This window comes from Rhinopithecus bieti, unplaced genomic scaffold (assembly GCF_001698545.2).
Source record: "Rhinopithecus bieti isolate Rb0 unplaced genomic scaffold, ASM169854v2 scaffold_6536, whole genome shotgun sequence".
In the NCBI taxonomy this organism is placed as follows: Eukaryota; Metazoa; Chordata; class Mammalia; order Primates; family Cercopithecidae; genus Rhinopithecus; species Rhinopithecus bieti.
Window position 1 is genome coordinate 1,136,739 of NW_016805524.1, and position 19,876 is coordinate 1,156,614.

Here is a 19,876-nt window from a genome sequence, read left to right on the forward strand (position 1 = left end):
GAATTTATTTTCTTTTGGAAGAGGCTTACAAGTAACTCATTTCATTATAGCTAGTCTGTGTCCAAAAAAAAGTAATAATAATAAAGATGAAATATATTTTAAAAGATTGAGTTTTAAAGCAGGTATAGAGTAAACATTAAGGAATGAGCCATCAAGAGGAAGAAATGTAGGCTTACAAAATCTAGGAAAGTTTTACACTGTCGGTAAGTCAAGGAAAAAGGTGTAACATGCTAACTTACATTGCTCGATGTCTTTTAGCTTCTCTTCAAATACGAACTTCCAAAAGCCAGAGAGCTTCCAATTCAAGAGAGATTTTGTAGTAAAGTACTTGAAGTGCAGGTTGAATTAGATAGTGACTGTACCGGTTGTAAAATGAATGCTTTTTATCGAAATACATTGAAGAGATTGATGTGTGTTTTGTCTCAGATGGTGAATATCTGGTTCTGCATGGAGATGTACATTGCAGAATATTTTTTAAAAAGGAAGGCCAAGGCTTTTTCCTCAAAGAACAGCTTTGAATCCACTTGACTGCTTAAAATTCTACTCATTTGGAGCTGCTGATTCTCTTTAAAGCATGGAAGAGAGAGGCTCAGTTTGGAACATCTGCCTCTGTTATAAAAGACTATTAATATAGATTTAGAGAATGATAGCTGACTAGCCGGCATTATATTGTAATGGTTCTGTGAGATGAGTCAGCTTAAAAATGCATCCCAAATAATAAACTAACCCATGGGGTGGAGTCAATTTGGACTTTCTGACTGTAATTAATAAGCTTATAGGTCGTCATGGTGGTTTCTGGGTTTGAGAATCACATGACTAGTTTAGATGAGGAAGTTTACCATCTTGTTTGTTACAGAAGAAGACTCTTGCATGTTTTCTATAAGTAATAGGAATCTATTTAGGTTTTAAGATTAAATAGGAGGTATAGAGCTGTCTCCTGTGATTTACAAACAGAAGTTGATTCTGTCAAAGCCTTTTCCTATCTACATTGACTCAAGGTTTTGGAGAAGCACTTAAGTGTGGAGGTCATCCTGAGACCATGCAGTTTGACACGTGGATGGCCTTCTTGGTAGAATTGAGGCTGATAGTGTGCTGATGAAGGCTACCAGGCCTTCAGTTGTTCTCAGTGGTTTTCTATTTGGTGAAATAGACCAACCTCAATAACATCATAGTGAGAATAATCATTCCTCATCTTAGATGGAAAGATTCCAAATCAAATCTGGTACAGAAATCTGGAAAAGCGTTTGTGGGGTGAGCCAGCTTTTTGGACATCTGGAATTTGGGAAAAGAGGAGATATTCTGATGTATGTTTTGGATAGACGAAAAAGTACTAAATTGGTTCGAGTAAATGGCTTTTTGTTCAGTCTGAACACAGGATAAGCATCTTCCCTAGTTCCACATCCACTGCCAGACTCCTCCTTTGAGCCTTTTGGGGGTTGTTCTTTATTTTGTGGTTTCTATGTAATTATTTCAATGGCTTCTCTGAGTTACCCAGATGAGTACTTTTAATATGCTGCCTGGTTTTGGATGTTTGGTTCAAAGAGAGACTAGGACCGAGGACGAGTCGGTGATGGACAGTGTGTGGAGTATGGGTATTGTCCGTGTATCTGCCCTCCTTTTATCTTGTCACCCGCTGGTTCTCACATAAAATGAGGGAGAAAATGCAGAATGTAAAATTTTCAAAGAAAAATCTACCTGATGACTCAGTTTTCCCTGCCCCAGAGCTGGTTTTTCTTTTCACCTCTTTGCACGCACCAGAAGCCTTTTTGTAGCTGAGAGAGCCGCAGCTGAGGCAAATGTGTTAGCCGCTTGGTATGGCCAGGTGCTGTGATTGGAATGAATGAGAGAAGCGGGGGAAAGGCATGGGGAGCATTCTCTAATCACAGAGAACCACATGGAAGATGCAGGCAACCTTGTACAACCTGTTGCCTCTCGCCTTCAATTAAATTTTAATTGCTCCTGATCACACTTTCTTTCAAAACAAATCTTGTAATCAGATATCTTATAAATTATTTACCAGTGCAAGTAAAAGACGATGTAGGATTTCAGCAGAATGAAATGTGCTTTACTATTGAAACTCCCCTTATGAATTTAAACAAGATTAATCTTGGCACCATGGTGATAGAAATAAAAGATGAAAGTCCTTCCTATATTCCTACAGAGTACAACACAATCCACAGCCCTTCAACACCCATTAAAGATTCAGATTCTGATCGATTGCGTCGAGGTTCAGATGGGAAATCACGTGGACGGGGCCGAAGAAACAATAATCCTTCACCTCCCCCAGATTCTGATCTTGAGGTATGTCATTGCCAACACCCAAGTAAATAGCAAGGTGTCTTAATAGCTAACTGGTAGTTTTACATACCTGCTATGTAAACAGCAGTGGCTAAGGTATCAGATGCTTTTATTACTGCTTTCTTTTTTATGTTAACAATAGATAAAGTAGTATTTTCTCTCTTCTTTATTAACTATAGGTTAAGCAATAATTTGTTTTTTCTTCCCTATGAACTCTATGGCAAAGCATCTGTTTATTTCTCTCTAAAGAAATATAGTAAATTATGCAATTCTACTTGAACAAAATTCTGTTATGCTGCTCTGTCTCATTGCCTTTTTAATTAAGTGTCATACTAGAAATACTTAGTAAAATCCACTTGTTAAAAGGCACAAAAAAATAGAATGGATAAGACCTACTATTTGATAGCACAACAGGGTGACTATAGTCAATAGTAACTTAATTGTACATTTTCAAATAACTAAAAAAGTGTACCTGGATTGTTTTTAACACAAAGGACAAATGCTTGAGGGGATAGAGACCCCATTCTCTGTGATGTGCTTACTTCGCATTGCATGCCTGTGTCAAAACATCTCATGTACCCCGTAATTATAGATACCTACTAAGTATCTACAAAAATAAAAAATACAAACAATAAAATAAAATCCACTTTTTTTTTTTTTTTTTTTGAGACAGAGTCTTGCTTTGTCACCCAGGCTGGAGTGCAGCTGCATGATCTCGGCTCACTGCAACCTCTGCCTCCCAGTTCAAGCTATTCTCCTGCCCCAGCCTCCCGAGTAGCTGGTACTACAGGCACGTGCCACCAAGCCTAGCTAATTTTTGTATTTTTAGTAGACACGGGGTTTCGTCATGTTGGCCAGGATGGTCTCGATCTCCTGACCTCGTGGTCCACCTGCCTCGGCCTCCCAAAGTGCTGGGATTACAGGCACGAGCCACCACACCCAGCCATAAAATCCACTTTGAAATGAAAGGCACACTTGTATATATTGAGAAAGGAAAACCTGGAATGTTCTAAACTGAAATAGTAGTCATCTAATGAGACATATTTTAGTGGAGTTCAAAAGCAGGAGGGATTAAGTAAGAACTTAAAGGGTGGTAGATTTCATAGCCTTCAATCCACTGCAACTAAGTTTCTGCTTTTTGCCAGAGTGAAATCTGATGGTTGGAAAACATGATTATTTTGGCTAAAAAATTGAAAATTTTCCAGCAGAATCTATGTATATGAATATGTACTGGTGTGAGTGGGAACAGGAAGAAGTAAAACAGGCTTGGGAGGCTTTTTGTGCTACCCCAAAGACCTTTTGGAAATGAATTCCTTCAGATCCCATTTTAAATACTTCAAGAGTATGTCTAAGAGCATGAGTAATGTGTCTGCTTACGTTGTTAAATACCTAAACCCCGAAGACTTAAAAAACCTGGCAAGAACAATGTATATCCCATCCCTTTGATAACAGCTCAATAGGTAACATAAGGTGAATCGATTATGTAAGGTTTTAATCTTTGGGTGCAATTTTAATACTTGGCTTGCTAAGAGGAAAACATAAGATTCATTATTTTAGTACTTCTCAATGAACAGAGATCAGAGGTAATGAAAAGATAAATGATATTTGATCAGTTGCTCATCTCTATCTCAAGTTATAAACAGACTAGTTATAACTCATTTTTTTTCATTTATTCAGAGCTGAGACTGAAATTCTATTACAGAATTAGAAAAGACATAGCTTATTATCTCTTTCATATATTTATATTGACATTATAAATGTAATTATCCTCTTGTACCTCATCTGAAGTTAATATCTGGAGAAAAGTTAGGAGATACTCTTTGAAACAGTTGTGTTTTTTTTTTTTTAGAAACAATAAATTCAGATTTTTCATTCATCTTCCATTTCAAGATGACTTTTTCATGTTGCAGTTAACTGAATAACAGCTTTCTCAGCCAAGGCAAAGACACATTGATTTGGTTCTTCCTTTGTAGAGAGTGTTCATCTGGGACTTGGATGAGACAATCATTGTTTTCCACTCCTTGCTTACTGGGTCCTACGCCAACAGATATGGGAGGGTGAGTACCAAGAGGCATCAGTTTTTAATTTCTTTAGAGTAAATATACCTCTAATTTGTTTATTGTCCAAATGAATGTAATTTAACTTTAAGTAACAAATTTAAAATATAAATGGAAAATAACTATATAGTCAAATATATATGTAAGGTAACAAATATGTAAATAAGCCAAAGAAGAGATTATTTTTAGGTCTTTGGCAATAAGATACACTTTATACAATTAAAGTCATGCTTCTTCAGACCCCAGTGAATAAAAGTGATTAAATATTATCCTAGGATGAAACATTAAAATACATAAGTGATGTAGAAAGATGTTTTCTGTTCTCTTTTTTACTTTTCCTGTCTTTTTATTCCCTAACATTTAGTGGAGCAAATATTTCACTTTCTGTTGTCCTCAGTGATTAGCAGCTTTGGTATTTTATCTTCAAAGCAACTGCCACAAATGTCTCTATATGTCCTTTGCTACTTGGGTTAAATTTATTTGAATGGTATGTAAGATTGATTCTCTGAAAGGCAGTAGAGCCAATATGCCCATGTTAGAGTTGTACAGTACTTATATTGGTGTTATAGATAAAGAATAATATTATAGACCACTTTCTGTGAGTAGAACTTTGGTTTCCATGTTGTACATTTGGGTATCCCAAAAGTTGGGAATTTCTTTTCTGGCATATTGACGATTTCATAAGTTTTTTTCCAGGCAAAAATGTTATTTAAAGTAGCTATAGGTAATTTCTCAAGTTATTCTGCTAATATTTCATTTCTCTTGTTTTAATCATTAAAGAAATAATAAGTCTTAGTTTTTTTAAGTTATTTGGAGCATTAGAGACTGAATTCTTATTATGTCTCAGTGACTCTAGCAGTTTATCACAATTAAGTGTTAGAATTAATACCATTAAAATGTGCATACTGTTACTACACATTTGACCACGTAGTTGTTCTTTCAACAAATACTTATTTTAACAAATAGACACTGAGTATCTGCTATGGATATACAGTCTGGGGAATTTAGCTTCACAGCCTAGGTTTCCTTTTCATCATCTTAAAGGTACACCTAATCAAAAATAGGCTCGAGCAATAATATCCCACCATTTTACTTTCTGTTCCGAGATAAGATGTCGGTAAAACACAACATGTCCCGTCTTATTGTTCGGCAAATTCTCCATGAGAAGACAACAAAAATGCAGATTATAAAATATAAGGCTATAGAATCAGTCAGCCAAATAGTCTCTACTGCGTGATTAGCACATAGTAGGAATTCAAGAAACATTAGCTCTGCTTTTTCTTGTATTATTTCTTCTGTCAATACTATCACTGTTCCTATTTCTAGAAAACTACTTAAAACTAAAGATTAATATCTGAAATATTAACATGTAGTTAGTGGGCAGAACCTTGAAGATCTCCTTAACTGAGCCATTATAAAACCCCTACAGCTGTCTGCTAAGGAGAACACTGGTGTATGTAACTCACACAAGAGTGTTGAAAAGAGTAGGCACTTAGAAAACGAACATTTGAAAACCACCCAGAAACTCTCAAATCTTTAAAAGCTCTCACTAAGGGCCAAATTGATACAAAAGAGAGTTATCTAAGAGTGTTCTATTAGCCAATGAAAGAGGCCAGCTTAGAGTTAAGGAGTTAGGCATCCCATGACCTACTGACCTCTCAGTCTTTGGCCATAAATTATTGGCTTGCACATGGAATTTACACTTCACCTAGAAATACCTGGCTTCATGCAATTTCTCATTCATGTCTCGACCAAACACTCTCTAAATAATGTATTACAAATACCATGAGTTTAATTTTTTAACGTGTCATGGAACTTTGAGGTTTCATCAAATAGTAGTTAATTTTTTTGTTTGTTTAGCTTAGTTTTCCCATTCTAGGTCATGTGATAAAAAGGTTTATCTCATATAATTTCCAAAAGCCAAATTTATATATTCTCCAAAGTGCAGACTATTTGAGTTTCTTAAATATAAGCTTATTCTTCATTGATAAGTTTATGGGGCTGAGGAAGAACTTCAGAAAGCCAGGTTTCTGAGGAAGGTCTTCCTGCGTGTGACTTTGGGTCTGAATTCTGAATGGCCTGAAGTTACTGTGCGGTCATCAGGAGAAAGGGTGTTTCTCAGAAACTTCTTCAGCAGAAGAAACAGGAAGTGCAGAGGCAAGAAAGGCTTTGCTGTTTGATGGACAGAGGCCGGTGGGACCACGCTTAGTGGTGGAGATGGAGAGTCAATGAGATGTGGTCAGGGATGAAGGCAGGTTCCAAAGGGCCTCCCAGCCGCACACGGTCAACAGGGCTAATGCCGTGGGAAGTCATCGGGGGACCACAACGGAGGATATGAGAATATCTGATTTACATTTTTTAGACTGCTTTAGCTAAGTGTTAAGAATTAATGGTAGGAGAAGAAAAATGGGAGTCCAGATAGGAGGTGATAGCAGTGATCTGATGCACCAGCAGTAGAGAGGGAAAGAATTTATTGGACTCTGGATTACATTGCAGGTAGAGAACTGGATTTAAAAACGATTTGGATTGATTGGAGTGGTGGGTAGTAAACAAGACAGAGAAGTGAAAGATGATTCCTGCATTTTTGTCCTGGGCAACTGAGAAAATAGTCATATATTTGTTGAAATCGTATATTTGTTGAAATAGTGAAGAATTCAATTTGGAGGGAAAAGGGAAAGTTCAGTGTTGGACAAGTTTGAGATGCTTATTATAGAGAACTGCTTGGACCAGGCAAGGAAACCACTGGAAGGTGAACCCAGGGCACTTGGGGGACTAGTCAGTACAGGAAATGGCAGATTCACAGTCAACATTGCATAGATTAGGATTAGAGGCTCCCCGGAGTCTCTTAGTTTGATTTCTTCCTAAACATTTTTTGAGCACCTTCCTTGTATTGAACACTTGTGGTCAGCCTGTTGTCTCATTGCCTGGAGGTGTCTTTTCCTGGCTGGGTGACTTTTGAAGGTGCATGGTTTAGGATGTTGAATTATAGCTGGAAGCATGCAAGGAAATCTACTTAATGCTCTCCTCATTAGAAATCATTAGAGTTGAGAAGAATTGGCTCTCAAATCTGATCATCAAGCTTTGTAAAAATGTGGTTCAACAAGGATTCTTCCAAACAGTAATAATAACCAAGCTGATCAGAATGTCTTGAATTCCTTTTGTTTCCCCCAGGGCACTGAGGAGAAAAGTCTTAAGGGAGTTCAGTGACAAGACTTCTTTTTAGGAGCACAGATTTGGTGGTGTTCCTGGGCATTGTCAAGGGAGCATGTGGCTGAGCCTTACTCTACACGTATATAAAGAATGAATACCTGACAATGTGATCGCTGTTCCGTTTCTTAGGGAACCAGACACTTGAGAAGTAGCTTAGTCACAGTAGCTTAGGCAACTCAATGAGTAAGCCATTCAGTAAGAGGACACAGGATCTGGTTGATATAATGCAAAATTAGGGCATGTTACAGCAATGTGTACAAAAAAAAGTTTGAGAATGTCCCACCTTCCATGTAATCCTAGCTGTGGGAAGAAGGCATGTTGGGTGTTATAAGAAAGTCTTGTTTTATAACAAAGGTGATAGGGACAAAGAAAGGGTGCTGGATACAGTACAGCCATGGCTGAGGAAAACAAATAACATGTCAGGAAATTGAAGAGCCTGTGAGTGCTATGTAAATTAGGATGTTTTAAATAGTGTCTGTCCTAGCTGTTTTTGTTTAATGCATTTTTTTAAAGTTGCTTTAAAACTAATAACAAATTCCAGAATTTCATTGAAGAAAACTAGTCTTGGGTTATTTTTCATTGAATGGTCTCCTTATAAGAAACAATGTAATTCAATTATTGTTATCAAAGTATATACCCAAAACTTATATTTCAAATCAAAATTGTGCTGATGTCTCAGGCATGATCCCCCTCCTGTGGGAGGATTACCCAAGATATCTACACCCAGTGGCTTGATTGTTTCAACACTATCGTTTTATCATTGTTTAACGCCTGTGTCTCATAGTGATTTGGGCTAGAATGGATCTTAGAAATATGGGCGTTCACTTTTCATTTTCAACAAAAACCAAAACATGAACACTTAGATAGCGTAAAGCTTAACATGTTTAATCACAAACTCTATTAAGAACATTCTATATGCCCGACATTCATTCAATTCAACATTAATGCTCCGAAGGTGCTGTTATCAAGCCTGTTTTATAGATGGGAAAATTGAAACTTGGGAGAGGTTAGAAACCCAATGTAAAAATTACTCAGCAGCATGTCTAGCATAAAAAAAGTTCAATAAATACCAGTTATATTTGAATGTAGGTGAAATTGCTCTGTCAAAAAAAAAAAAACTTCCTGCCTGGTGGCCAGTGAGTAAAATGGTGGCAGTGTCCTCAAATTTATGAATTACAAGTGTACGCTATGCCTAACAGTGTGATAGAAAGAGGATCAGATTTGAATTCAAGTAGATCTAGACTCAAATCCGAGCTCTGACTTTTCACCTCTTTGACCTTAGGCAAATTATTGATTCTTACTGGGCCTCAATTTTCTTATCCATAAAGCCAGCTACTTGACTTGTGGAATTGTTTTAAAAATTAAATTGTATCATGAATTTGGCCCGGCATGGTGGTTTATGTGTGTAATCCTAGCACTTTGGGAGGCTGAGGCGGGTAGATCACTTGAGCTCAGGAGTTCAAGACAAGCCTGGACAACATGGCGAGAGTCTATCTCTACAAAAAAAATACAAAAATTAGCTGGGTGTGGTGGCATGTGCCTGTAGTCCCAGCTACTTAGGAGGGCTGAGGTAGGAGGATCGCTTTAGCCTGGGAGGTCAAGGCTGCAGTGAACTGTGATTGCACTACCGCATTCCAGCCTGGGTGACAAGAGTAAGATCCTGTCTCAAAAAAAAAAAAAAAAAAAAATTAAATTGCTCATAAATGTAAAAGTCCACGCACAGAGTTGTATTAATGGCAACAACTGATAGTTAGAAAAGCATGTGTCACCTAACGAACTTGTAGTTGTTCTCTTGAGTATTTGTTTTATAACTTACTAGGTTTCTAAGAGGATCTCACTTGTCATAGTGAGTTTAGATAAACAGGGTTCCTTGTGGGTGTGTTTCTGTGATCACTCAGTATCTTGAGGAAAGAAAAACTGAAAGCAGTTTATATTGCCCATTTCATCAGAACAGTCCAGTTCGCCAGTAGAGATTGTTGTTCCTACTCTGCTTTAGCGGACAACACTGAACTCCAAGCTCTTTTGGTGGAGGATATTCTTCCATGTTGGTTGATGCAGAAGCTAAACTCTTAGCATGGCACCAAAGCAGCCGGACACCAGTGTCCTCACTGAGTTGCTGAAGATCTGGTTACTTAACCAGGATAATCTCCCTTTTGGAACCTCCAGACCAAGGGTTGGCAAACATTTTTTGTAAAGCAACAGATAGTAAATATTTTAGGCTTCATGGGCCATATGCTTGCCGTAACTACACAGTTCTGCCTTAGTAGTGCAAAAGCAACCATAGACAGTGTCTAAATGAATAAATGTGGCTGCGTTCCAATGAAACTTGATTTAATGCTCCCAAATTTGAATTTTATATACTGTTCGTGTCTTATGAAATGTTTTCTTTTGGTTTTAAAACTCTAGACTGAGGATTGACAGACAATACCCCATAGGTCAAATCTGGTTTATGGTCTGCTTCTGTCGGGCCTTTAAGAATATTGTTTAAGTTTTTAAAGTGTAATTAAAAACAATAAAAACACAAGGAAGAATGTGTGTCAGAGATGATATGGCCTGCAAAGCCGGAAATACTCCCTGTCCCTTAACAAAGAAAGGCTGTCCGCCTGCCTCTGCTCTATGTGATGCTCTGGGCTTTGCTTTTGTTCATTTTCCTCCTGCCTTCCAGGACAATTCAATGACAGCAACACTGTGAGTAGACTGTGAACTCAATGCAGGCAGTGCATATATGCACCTGGGGCCCCAAGGAAACACAGACCCTCACGTGAATTCATTAGGGTAGGTGAAATAGCTGTTACAAACAGGTCTAAAATATAATGGCACAAACACAATAGAAATCTGTCTCTTGTTTAAGAGCGGGGATATTCCAGGTTGCTTGGTTTGGGCATGGTTTGGTGGTACAAATAATAGTAGTGCCATTTTCATCATGCAGCTTTTGAAGCTCCTGGGATCATTAGCATTCATTCCCTGGTGGAGGGAGGGGGGAAAGGCAGGGGCAGTGTGAATGGGAGGCTTTGTAAGCTAAGCTGAGACAGGCACACACCTCTGCCTATGCCATTGACCTCAGTCACATGACCCAGTGCAGGGGAGGCTGGGTGATGCAGCCTTCTGTGTGCCCAGAAGGAAACAGAGAATGGGTTTTGGTGAGCAGGTAGCACTCACGGCCCAGTTCTCAACTATTTGACCAATGGGTGAAACCCGAAGCATGCTTTCAACCCACCTTGCAGCTCTAGCCACACTGACAGAGCCAAGCCCCAGGCTATGTGAGTGGTGGCTCTGGCGTGATGATGGCCAATCTAATCCCAAAGGACAGAGCCCTGATTTTATTTCCTTCCTTGTGTATCAATGCCAAGTTAGATAAAAAGGATGAAATAATGTGTGTGTCCATATATAAAACCTCTGGATGCTGTAGAGTGACATAGAATCTAAACTCTCAAAACAAACAGAGGCACATTTTTTCAAATGCCAGCTAAATAGGCATCTTCATCTCTCTTCTTTGGCCATATCTTGAAGATTTCTCTTTTTTCCTTTAACAGCCAGCCCCTTCTGCCTCGTTACCAGTAATATACAGCTGCAATGGACATTCTTGCTGTTTAATTGAACACAGCCTTGTTGTTCTTGTACATGAATATAAAAGGGAATGCAGTGAGTGAACAGGAATCATCACAGCTCCTTAACCACTGCAGTGGCCTGCCAACCTCCAACTTTGGACCTCCCTTGCTCTATGACCTGGGAAAAAGCACCCTATAAAATGGGAGCAATTACAGGGCGGTTAGGGGAACAACATGAACCACCTAGAAAAATGCTCATAAGTACTTCATGAACAAGAGCTATCATTTATTGCTTACTTTGGAGGTTTAGGGGAGGAAGCAGGAAATCATGCAGACTTTGTTGTTCCAGGTAGCAAAGAGGGAGTGGGAAACAGAGAATTCCAAGTGGCAGAAATCATAAACAAAAAGGGTAAATAGTGATAAAGTATACTTAGGGGATTAAACTTGGAGAAGAAGAGTACCAGAAAATGTGTTGAATTAGTAATAAAAAGACTGCACCCTTATTCAACTTTTGTGGTTTACACTGCTCTCTCACACTTATTATCCAATGAGCTCCTTCTTTTTGCCAATAAGAAAAGGGTAGCTCAGAAGAATTATTTGTCCAAAAGGTATACGCATCAACTGCCAACACCAGTCTTCTAATTGGTCCAGGCTTAGAGAGAACACTGAGTGACAGGGTTTCGTTCTGTGGGCGTGGGAATGCCATGAATTAGGGACATGGTGGAAGGATATGATGGCAATGGAGGGACATGCTGGAAGTGTGCATTTGGAAGACCAATTTAATAGCAAGGAAAATTATTGTGCAGTCCTCTGATATAAAATAATAAAGGCCCCAAAAGTGGCTGGAACACTCTGTAGAAAGGAGGGAGGTAGGAGAGTGGTTACAAATGAAATCCTGATAGGTCTTTCAACTGGATTTAGCTGTTTAGCCTTTCCCTTGGCACCACATGGGTCCCTTGGTGTTGAAGCCAATTTGGCCGGGTCCATCCTGACTATTCTTCTTCCTCCCTCTTTGTACCACTTCTTGGCAGTTGGCACATGTTTGAGATTCACTGGGTTTTCTCTACAGTCAAAGTTAATCTTTGGAATGGTGAAGTTCTTTCTCTTATTCTATACTTGAGTATCATTTTCATGGTGTTGAAAGGGAGTCTCTCAAGTAAGGAGAAAATTAACACAATCAAGTGTCACGTTTCTAATCAGTAAAATTGACCTGATTAGCCCCACCACAAGTTTGAGGGTTTTGGTTTTTTTTTTTTTTTCCACATCATTCAGGCAGTAGTTTAACCATGATTTATTTTTTATGTGTATACTATCTCTCTTGGTAATCCATATTATTTCTTAATTGGCAAGAGAATCACATCCAGCTCCCCAAATCTGATATTTCATATCTAAGCAGCCCAGTGATAGGGCCTTAAACCTTGAAAAAAGTGAGTATTTTATTGATGATATTGTTCCCTTTAAACAGGAGAAAACACAATAATGGAACCTTTGGGTCTCATAAGTTGTATAGATCATTTGGATAACATTTCTGGTTATGTGTTTATATGTTGTTGTTTTTTTATTTTTTTAAAAAAACAATGTTTCAGCATAGTTTTTCCTTTCAAGATAGGAGGCTAATTTGCAAAGCTTAACCTTAATCCTTTCCCGGTGAGCAGCCAGCATGGGGTCTTAAAAATAAACCACTCATGTATTCAGAGTGCCCATTCCTGTTTTTCAGCTTATTTTCCCCAAAAAACAAAAGATCGTGGGTGGGGAGAATTTTTAAATGACATTCAGGTCCTGTTTGTGGCTGTAATATTAGCATTCTAAGTAAGGAATTGTTTAAGGTGCCCTGAATGGGTATTTTTCTTTCATTTGATTTATACTGCCCAAAGAGTTGTCCTTGATTTGAGCATACTTAACAAGATTTTCACATGGACCAACAAATCTCATAAACCTGCTCACACTGTTAGCAACACACTTCACTGGGCCCCCACAACTCCCAGTAATTGCTTGCCAGGGAGGCTTAGCTGCCCATGTAGGATTAGTTCAGAGAGAGGTTAGGAACCTTATTTTCTTTTATTCCAGAAATTAAAAATGTAGGTAGCATATCCTGAGGAAGTAGTCATGCTTTCTAAAATAGTTGCACTGTCTTCTGGGAGCTCCTAGCTCAAGATTAATTATTTAAATAGCACTTTTTTAAAAGATAATATATTCTTTGTGATTCAAAGTAGAATAGCAATTGCTAGGAGTTTGTGTGGAGTATGATCTCATGGATATAAGTGAGTACATATTCAGAGAGGAGTGATACAAAAGACATACATCATGTATTTAATGTACTTATAAATTGAAAATAATAGACAATAATTAAAAGGCAAAATAATTCCCTTTCCTTTTATTTTAGTAAGAACACCATAAGTACTTTGTAGAGACCAAGTCAGAACGCTGAAGCTACTTAAAATTGGAACAATGACTTAGCCATTAAAATAGTTCTTAAATGTTGACTTAAAGCATTTAAATTAGACAATTTATATTATGTGCTTGCTTGCTTTGTTTTACTGTTAAATTTTGCTTTTCAATTTAGAAAATAGCTTGGCCCAAGAAAATAGAGCTAAATGTGCAAGGGTGCATAAATAAAACTAGAGCTACATTAAAATTGGAACAATTTTCTTTTGGTGCTTTACTGGTATATCTAGCAATAAAGAGAATCTGCTTCCTCATTAATATTTGATGCTATTTTTAGTGGTTCTTATAATAAAACTAAAGTGACTTGTTAGACAACATAAGATCTAATGTAATATTTGTCACTTGTGGCATTATTAAATGAACGAAAATCTTGGGAAGTATCTTTTAAACCTAGTTATGTAAAAGGGAGAGATACTTTCACGGTTAGAAAATGGTTACCTTTAATGTTCCTAGAGAAAGGAGAAGAGCTATTTTGTTTTTATACTCAGAAATATATTCTGGATCCATCCTAAAAGCCCCAAAAGAGATAAACAACAGGTTTTCCTTCAACTTTCTGTTTTGAGTCTCAAAAGACCGTGAACTCTGTGAACTGAAAGTAAATAATAACGGGTCAAGAAGATCATTCTGTGAGGGGTTGGTGTTTGCCACTAAAAATAGACTACATTGTCATTTGAAGCCAGGAAGTGAGAAGTGTTCATTTTTCTTGCCTCTTTCCGATCGTTTTAGTTCAATGAATAACTCTATACCTTTCTCCAGCAGGCTGAATTGTGGGACTTTCATGAGTCTTACGTGTTTCTTTCATGCATTTTGCCAGAATACTGTGCTTAAATGGTGCAGGGCCAGTAGAGAGCTCCAGGAATGGGAACTCATTGAATTGGTAAATGACAGCAAGAGAAGTTAGGACAGATACCAGTGTGTCCACAGGTGACTCTTGGTGCTCTTTGGCATCTGTGTAATAATGTGACATGAACTGTGGTGGGCAGACATCTCTAGGCCGCTGTGCAGGAGAGGGAAACTTGATTGTAGAAAGTCCTCAGTGGTACCAAAAGAATGTGATAAGACTCTGGCTTGGTTGGCCATAGACAAGAGTTCAGGGGTTTTTTTTGTTATAGGGAGAAAGCTGCTGAATTTATAGGAAAAATAATGTGTGCTTATACAATACTATCAGTAAAATAGTGCCTGACTGCTTTACATTTTTCTTTAAAAAGCACTATAAACTCCACATTCCAGTCCTTTTCTCAAGCACTCTGAATGGGGTCACTAAGAAACTTTGTGACACAATTGGCTTCAGCTATCCAGTTGGTCAAATTAGATTTTACCTCTTCTGCCTTCCTCAATGTTTGTAAACTGCCTCATGAACATGACTACATCATAAAACATTTAACTTTCTGAAGAGGTCAAAAGAATTGAGGATAAATACATATCCCCTTCAAAACAGTTTTCACAGTGCTTAGGTACAAGATAGTTAAGATCCAATACCATGTACAAACACTAGAATTAGCCGTGCAAATGTGACTGTAATAGTTCTCCACATAAATGGGCAACAAAATAAAATGAGCAGCATAAATTTTAACGTGGTCACTAGAATAAAGCAAAATGGCATGTGAGAATGTACTCCCTGTCCCTCCTTCCTGGTGACCTAGAAAAATTCCTGATGGTTTCTGTAGTGGGTAAGATCCCCTGCTAATACCATGTGATCTCCATGTTAGGACTACCCAAAGTGTAAGACTCCATCAAAAGAATTTGTGAGAAGTATCAGATGGTACTCAGAACCTTAGCCTTCTAGCAGAGATGAGTTTCACTGTGGGTAAATGATCATTAAAAACATCCATGAAGTAATTCAGAAAATTGTACCACCAAATGGCACCCTTCTCAAGTTGCATACACAAAACCTCCAGGGTTATATGGACTCCAGTACCCAGAACACATGCCTGGCTGCACACCCCTCTCCTGCCTGAGACACCATTTGTTTCCTGGCCTGACACTAATGAGTCATTCAGAAAGTCATTCTCTTATGATTTATAGAATACATACACAGTAACGTAGTAGGTGCCTAGCCAAAATTTCTGCCTTCAGGGAGCTTATAAATTAATAGAGGAGGCTGTTGGTAGGGGATGAATGAGTCTTCAACAATAGTCTGTCATTAGGGTAAAACTATTCTAAACTAATGCCACTCTAAATCCACTAAGGGTAAAACTGCAGAATCTCTAAAGAAATAACAGTGCTAAGAAGGCAACAAGTCTCTCTATTATTCATAACAGCCATTCCCTAGTAGCTACATCATTTAACTAGCAAGAAATAGCCAGTAATAGGATGTCAGATGGTAACACTAGCATTGTGAATCAGAAAAAAAAAAAAAAATCAGGATCCACAGGAGCCATACAACCAAAAAATAAATGCCGGGGGCCTTAAATGAAATGTTTCTAGGGTTACTGCTCTTCTTAAATTACACTGGGATTTCTCCTTTGCAGCTGATCAACATTGCAATTCAACACCGCTATTCCTAAATGTATGAGATGATCTTGTGGTTTCAAAAATGGAGGAGTTCCTCTGGGTTCCTAGAAAAGAACATCCCATATGGTAAAAATGAATAGAGTGAATAGAGGCCACGCATCATCTGACATACATTCTTGTGTGTATTCCAAATACTTACTTATATCTGGGTACAGATCATCCAAGTAGGCCCTCGCACCTTCTTTTCAATAAAAGGTGGTATGCTGAGGAACTTTGGCAGACTTTTGCATTATGGCCTTTAAAATGTTTTTGGCATTTTAAAAGATGGCTTGCATGTGTTTTAAATTTTCAGGATAAATATTTTTAATCCATAGTTTCACTACCAAAAACAGCCAATCTTGTCTTAGTGAATATTTGTATATATTTTTTTAACTTTTCATTATAGAAATTTGCAAACATAGAAAAGTAGATAGAATAGTATGTATAACGAAACCCAAGGTAACCACTCCAGCTTTAACAAATATTAAGTCCTAGCCAATCTTGTTTTATCTGTATCTTTATCATATCCCTCTGTTTCCTGGTTCTTTCCAAGGATGATTTTTCTAAACAAATCCCAGATATCACATTACTTAATTTGTATAGAGTTAAGTATGTATTTAGGAAATCACTAAAATAATTGTTTAGAATAGAAATAATAAATGGTATTCAGCACCTTAGCCATGTAGTGAAATTAAAAATAATTTTGTAATATCATTAAATGTTTAACCAATAGTTATATTTAAAATTATTGTTTATTTTATTTTATTTTATTTTATTTTTTTGAGATGGAGTTTAGCTCTTGTTGCCCAGGCTGGAGTACAATGGTGTGATCTCAGCTCACTGCAACCTCTATCTCCCAGATTCAGGCGATTCTCCTGCCTCAGCCTCCCAAGTAGCTGGGATTAGAGGGATGCGCCACCACGCCCAGCTAATTTTGTATTTTTAGTAGAGATGGAGTTGCACCATGTTGGTCAGGCTGGTCTTGAACTCCTGACCTCAGGTGATCCACCCACCTCGGCCTCCCAAAGTATTGGAATTATAGGCGTGAGCCACCGTGCCTGGCCAATTTTTATTTTTAATTGTGATATACACATAAAAAACTTTACCTTCTTAACCATTTTAAGTATACAGTTCAGTAGTTTTAAGTACATTCACATTGTTGTGAAACCAATCTCCAAAAGTTTTTTATCTCTCAAAATTGAAAGTCTAAACCCATTAAACAACTCCCCATTCTCCCCTCCCCCCAATTCCTGGCAACATCTATTCTTCTTTCTGTCTCTGTGTATTGGAGGTACCCTCATATAAGTGGAATCATATAGTACTTTACTTTTTGTGACTGGCTGATTTCACTCAGCACAAGGTCCTCAAGGTTCATCCATGTTATAACAAGTAAGAATTTCCTCCCTTTTTAAGGTTAAATAATATTCCATTGTATGTATATGCCACATTTTATTTATCTATATATCTATCAATGGACATTTCAGTTGCTTCCACCTATGACTGTTTTAAATAATGCTGCTATGAATATGAGTATGCAAAATGTCTTCCCTGCTTTTAGTATTTTGGGGGTATATAACCAGAAGGGGAATTGCAGGATCATATAGTAATTATATACTTAATTTTTTGAGAAACTGCTTTACTGTTTATCTTAGCAACTATAGCATTTTATGTTCCCACCAGCTGTGCACAGGGATTCCAATTTCTCCACATCCTCATCAACATTTATTATTTTCTGTTTTTTGTTTTCTGGTAGTAGCCATTCTAATGGCTGTGGGATAATAACTCAGAGTGGTTTGGGTTCACATTTCCCTCATGAATAATGATGATGAGCATATTTCATGGGCTTTTTGACCATTTGTATAACTTCTTTAGACATGATCCTTTTCCCATTTTTTAAATCAGGATTTTTTTTTTTATTATCGAGTCATAGGAGGTCTTTACATATTCTGGATATTGACCCCTTATTAAATATATGATTTTCAATTATTTTCTCCCATTCTGTAGGCTGCCTTTTCACTGTTGTTTCCTTTGATTATATACATTTTTCATTTTGATGTTTTGAATTTATTTTTTTGGTTATTGCCTTTGCTTTAGGTGTCAATCCAAAAAGTCATTGAGAAATCCAATGTCATGAAGCTTTTCCCATAAAATTTTATATTTTAGGTCTTTCATTTAGGTTTTGATCTATTTTGAGTTAATTTTGCATATGGTGTAAGGTAAGGATTTACCTTGAATTTTTGCATGTAGATATCCAGTTTCCCCAGCATCGTTTGTTGAAAAGACTATCATTTCCTCATTGAATGGTCTTGGCACCCTTATGGAAAATCATCTGATCATACATATGAGGGTTTATTTCTGGTCTCTCTATATTCCATTGGTCTGTACATCTGTATTTTTGACAGAACCACATTGTTTTGATTACTGTGTCTTTGTAATAAGTTTTGAAATTGGCAAGTGTAACACTTCCAAGTTTGTTATTTTTAAAAATTGTTTTGGATCTTCAAGATCCCTTGAGATTTCATATAAATTTCAAAATGGAATTTTCTGTTTCTGAAAAAAAAATACTATTGGGGATTTGATAGGGATTGCATTAGCTCTGTAAATCACTTTGGATAGTATTGACATCTTAACACTACATCTTTCATCCATGAACATGGGATGTCTTTCCATTTATCTGTATCTTCTTTAATGTTTTTAGCAATAATTTTTTTTTAAATTTTCAGTGTACAAGTGTTTTCCCTCCTTAGTTTATTCCTAAGTATTTGATTCCTTTCATTTCTGCTATTGTAAATGGAATCATTTTCTTAATTTCTTTCCTGGCTTAGTCGTTGCTGGTGTATAGAAACACAACTGATTTTTGTGTGTTGTTTTTTCATCCTGCAACTATACTGAATGTATTCATTAGTTCTAACGGACTGTGTGTGTGTGTGTGTGTGTGTGTGTGTGTGTGGTTGGTCTTTGGGACTTTCTACATACAAAATTATGTCATTGTAAACAGATATCATTTTACTTCTTCTTTTACAACTTTGACGCCTTTTATTTGTTATTCTTGCCTAATACTTCTGGCTAGAACTTCTATGTTTTGTTACATAGAAGTGGCAAAAGCAGACTTGTTGTCTTGTTCCTGATCTTAGAGGAAAGACTTTCAGACATTTACCATTGAGTATGACGTTGGTTGTGGGCTTTTCATACATGAGCTTTATTTTATTGGGTAGTTTCCTTTTCTTTCTAGTTTATAAAGTGTTTTTCTCCAGTAGTTTTGTTTATTTACTTTACAGTTTATTATATGTCTCCTAAGTGTCTTTAATCTATAGATTCTCACTCAATCCCTTTTTTTAAACCTTGTGTATTTCTATTGAAGTAACCAGATTGTCTGTCCCATAGAGTTCCTGGGAGTCTGGGTTTTCTTAACAGCAACCCTATTGTATTATTTAACATGTTTCTTTGTCCTCTGTATTTCCCACAATCTGATAGCTAGATCTAGGAGCTTTCTTTTTTAGATTTTGTTTCCTTTTTTTTTTTTTTTTTTTTTTTGGTAAAGACTTTATAGATGAGGTATATCCTTCTTGAGCGTCTAGTTGTTGTTTTTAAAACTTCAGTATTCCAGTTGGAGAAGCTCCTTCAGCAGGCCATTACAGAATGTTTTTACTTATGCTGTACATTCTTTCATCTTAGCTCTAAGGAGGTTGACTAAGAAGAAGAAAATTCAAGAGTTTGGAAGTTTTATAAACCATAGATCCTTAATTGAGCTGAATCAAATATATGTAGACTTGCTGACAGAAAAAAAGACTGACAGTTCCTGTTGCAGATAATTAGCTCAGGGCT

At 37.1% G+C, this 19,876-nt stretch overlaps 1 protein-coding gene across 1 annotated transcript in view; it reads left to right on the forward strand.

Annotated features, from left to right (window-relative positions):
* Positions 1–19,876, forward strand: part of EYA1 (EYA transcriptional coactivator and phosphatase 1) — a 167,231-nt gene that overhangs the window by 91,468 nt on the left and 55,887 nt on the right. Inside the window, exons 10-11 of the mRNA XM_017872729.1 lie at positions 2,162–2,301; positions 4,272–4,355. Of these exons, the coding sequence (XP_017728218.1) occupies positions 2,162–2,301; positions 4,272–4,355 (224 nt within the window). The remainder of the gene's footprint in view (positions 1–2,161; positions 2,302–4,271; positions 4,356–19,876) is intronic.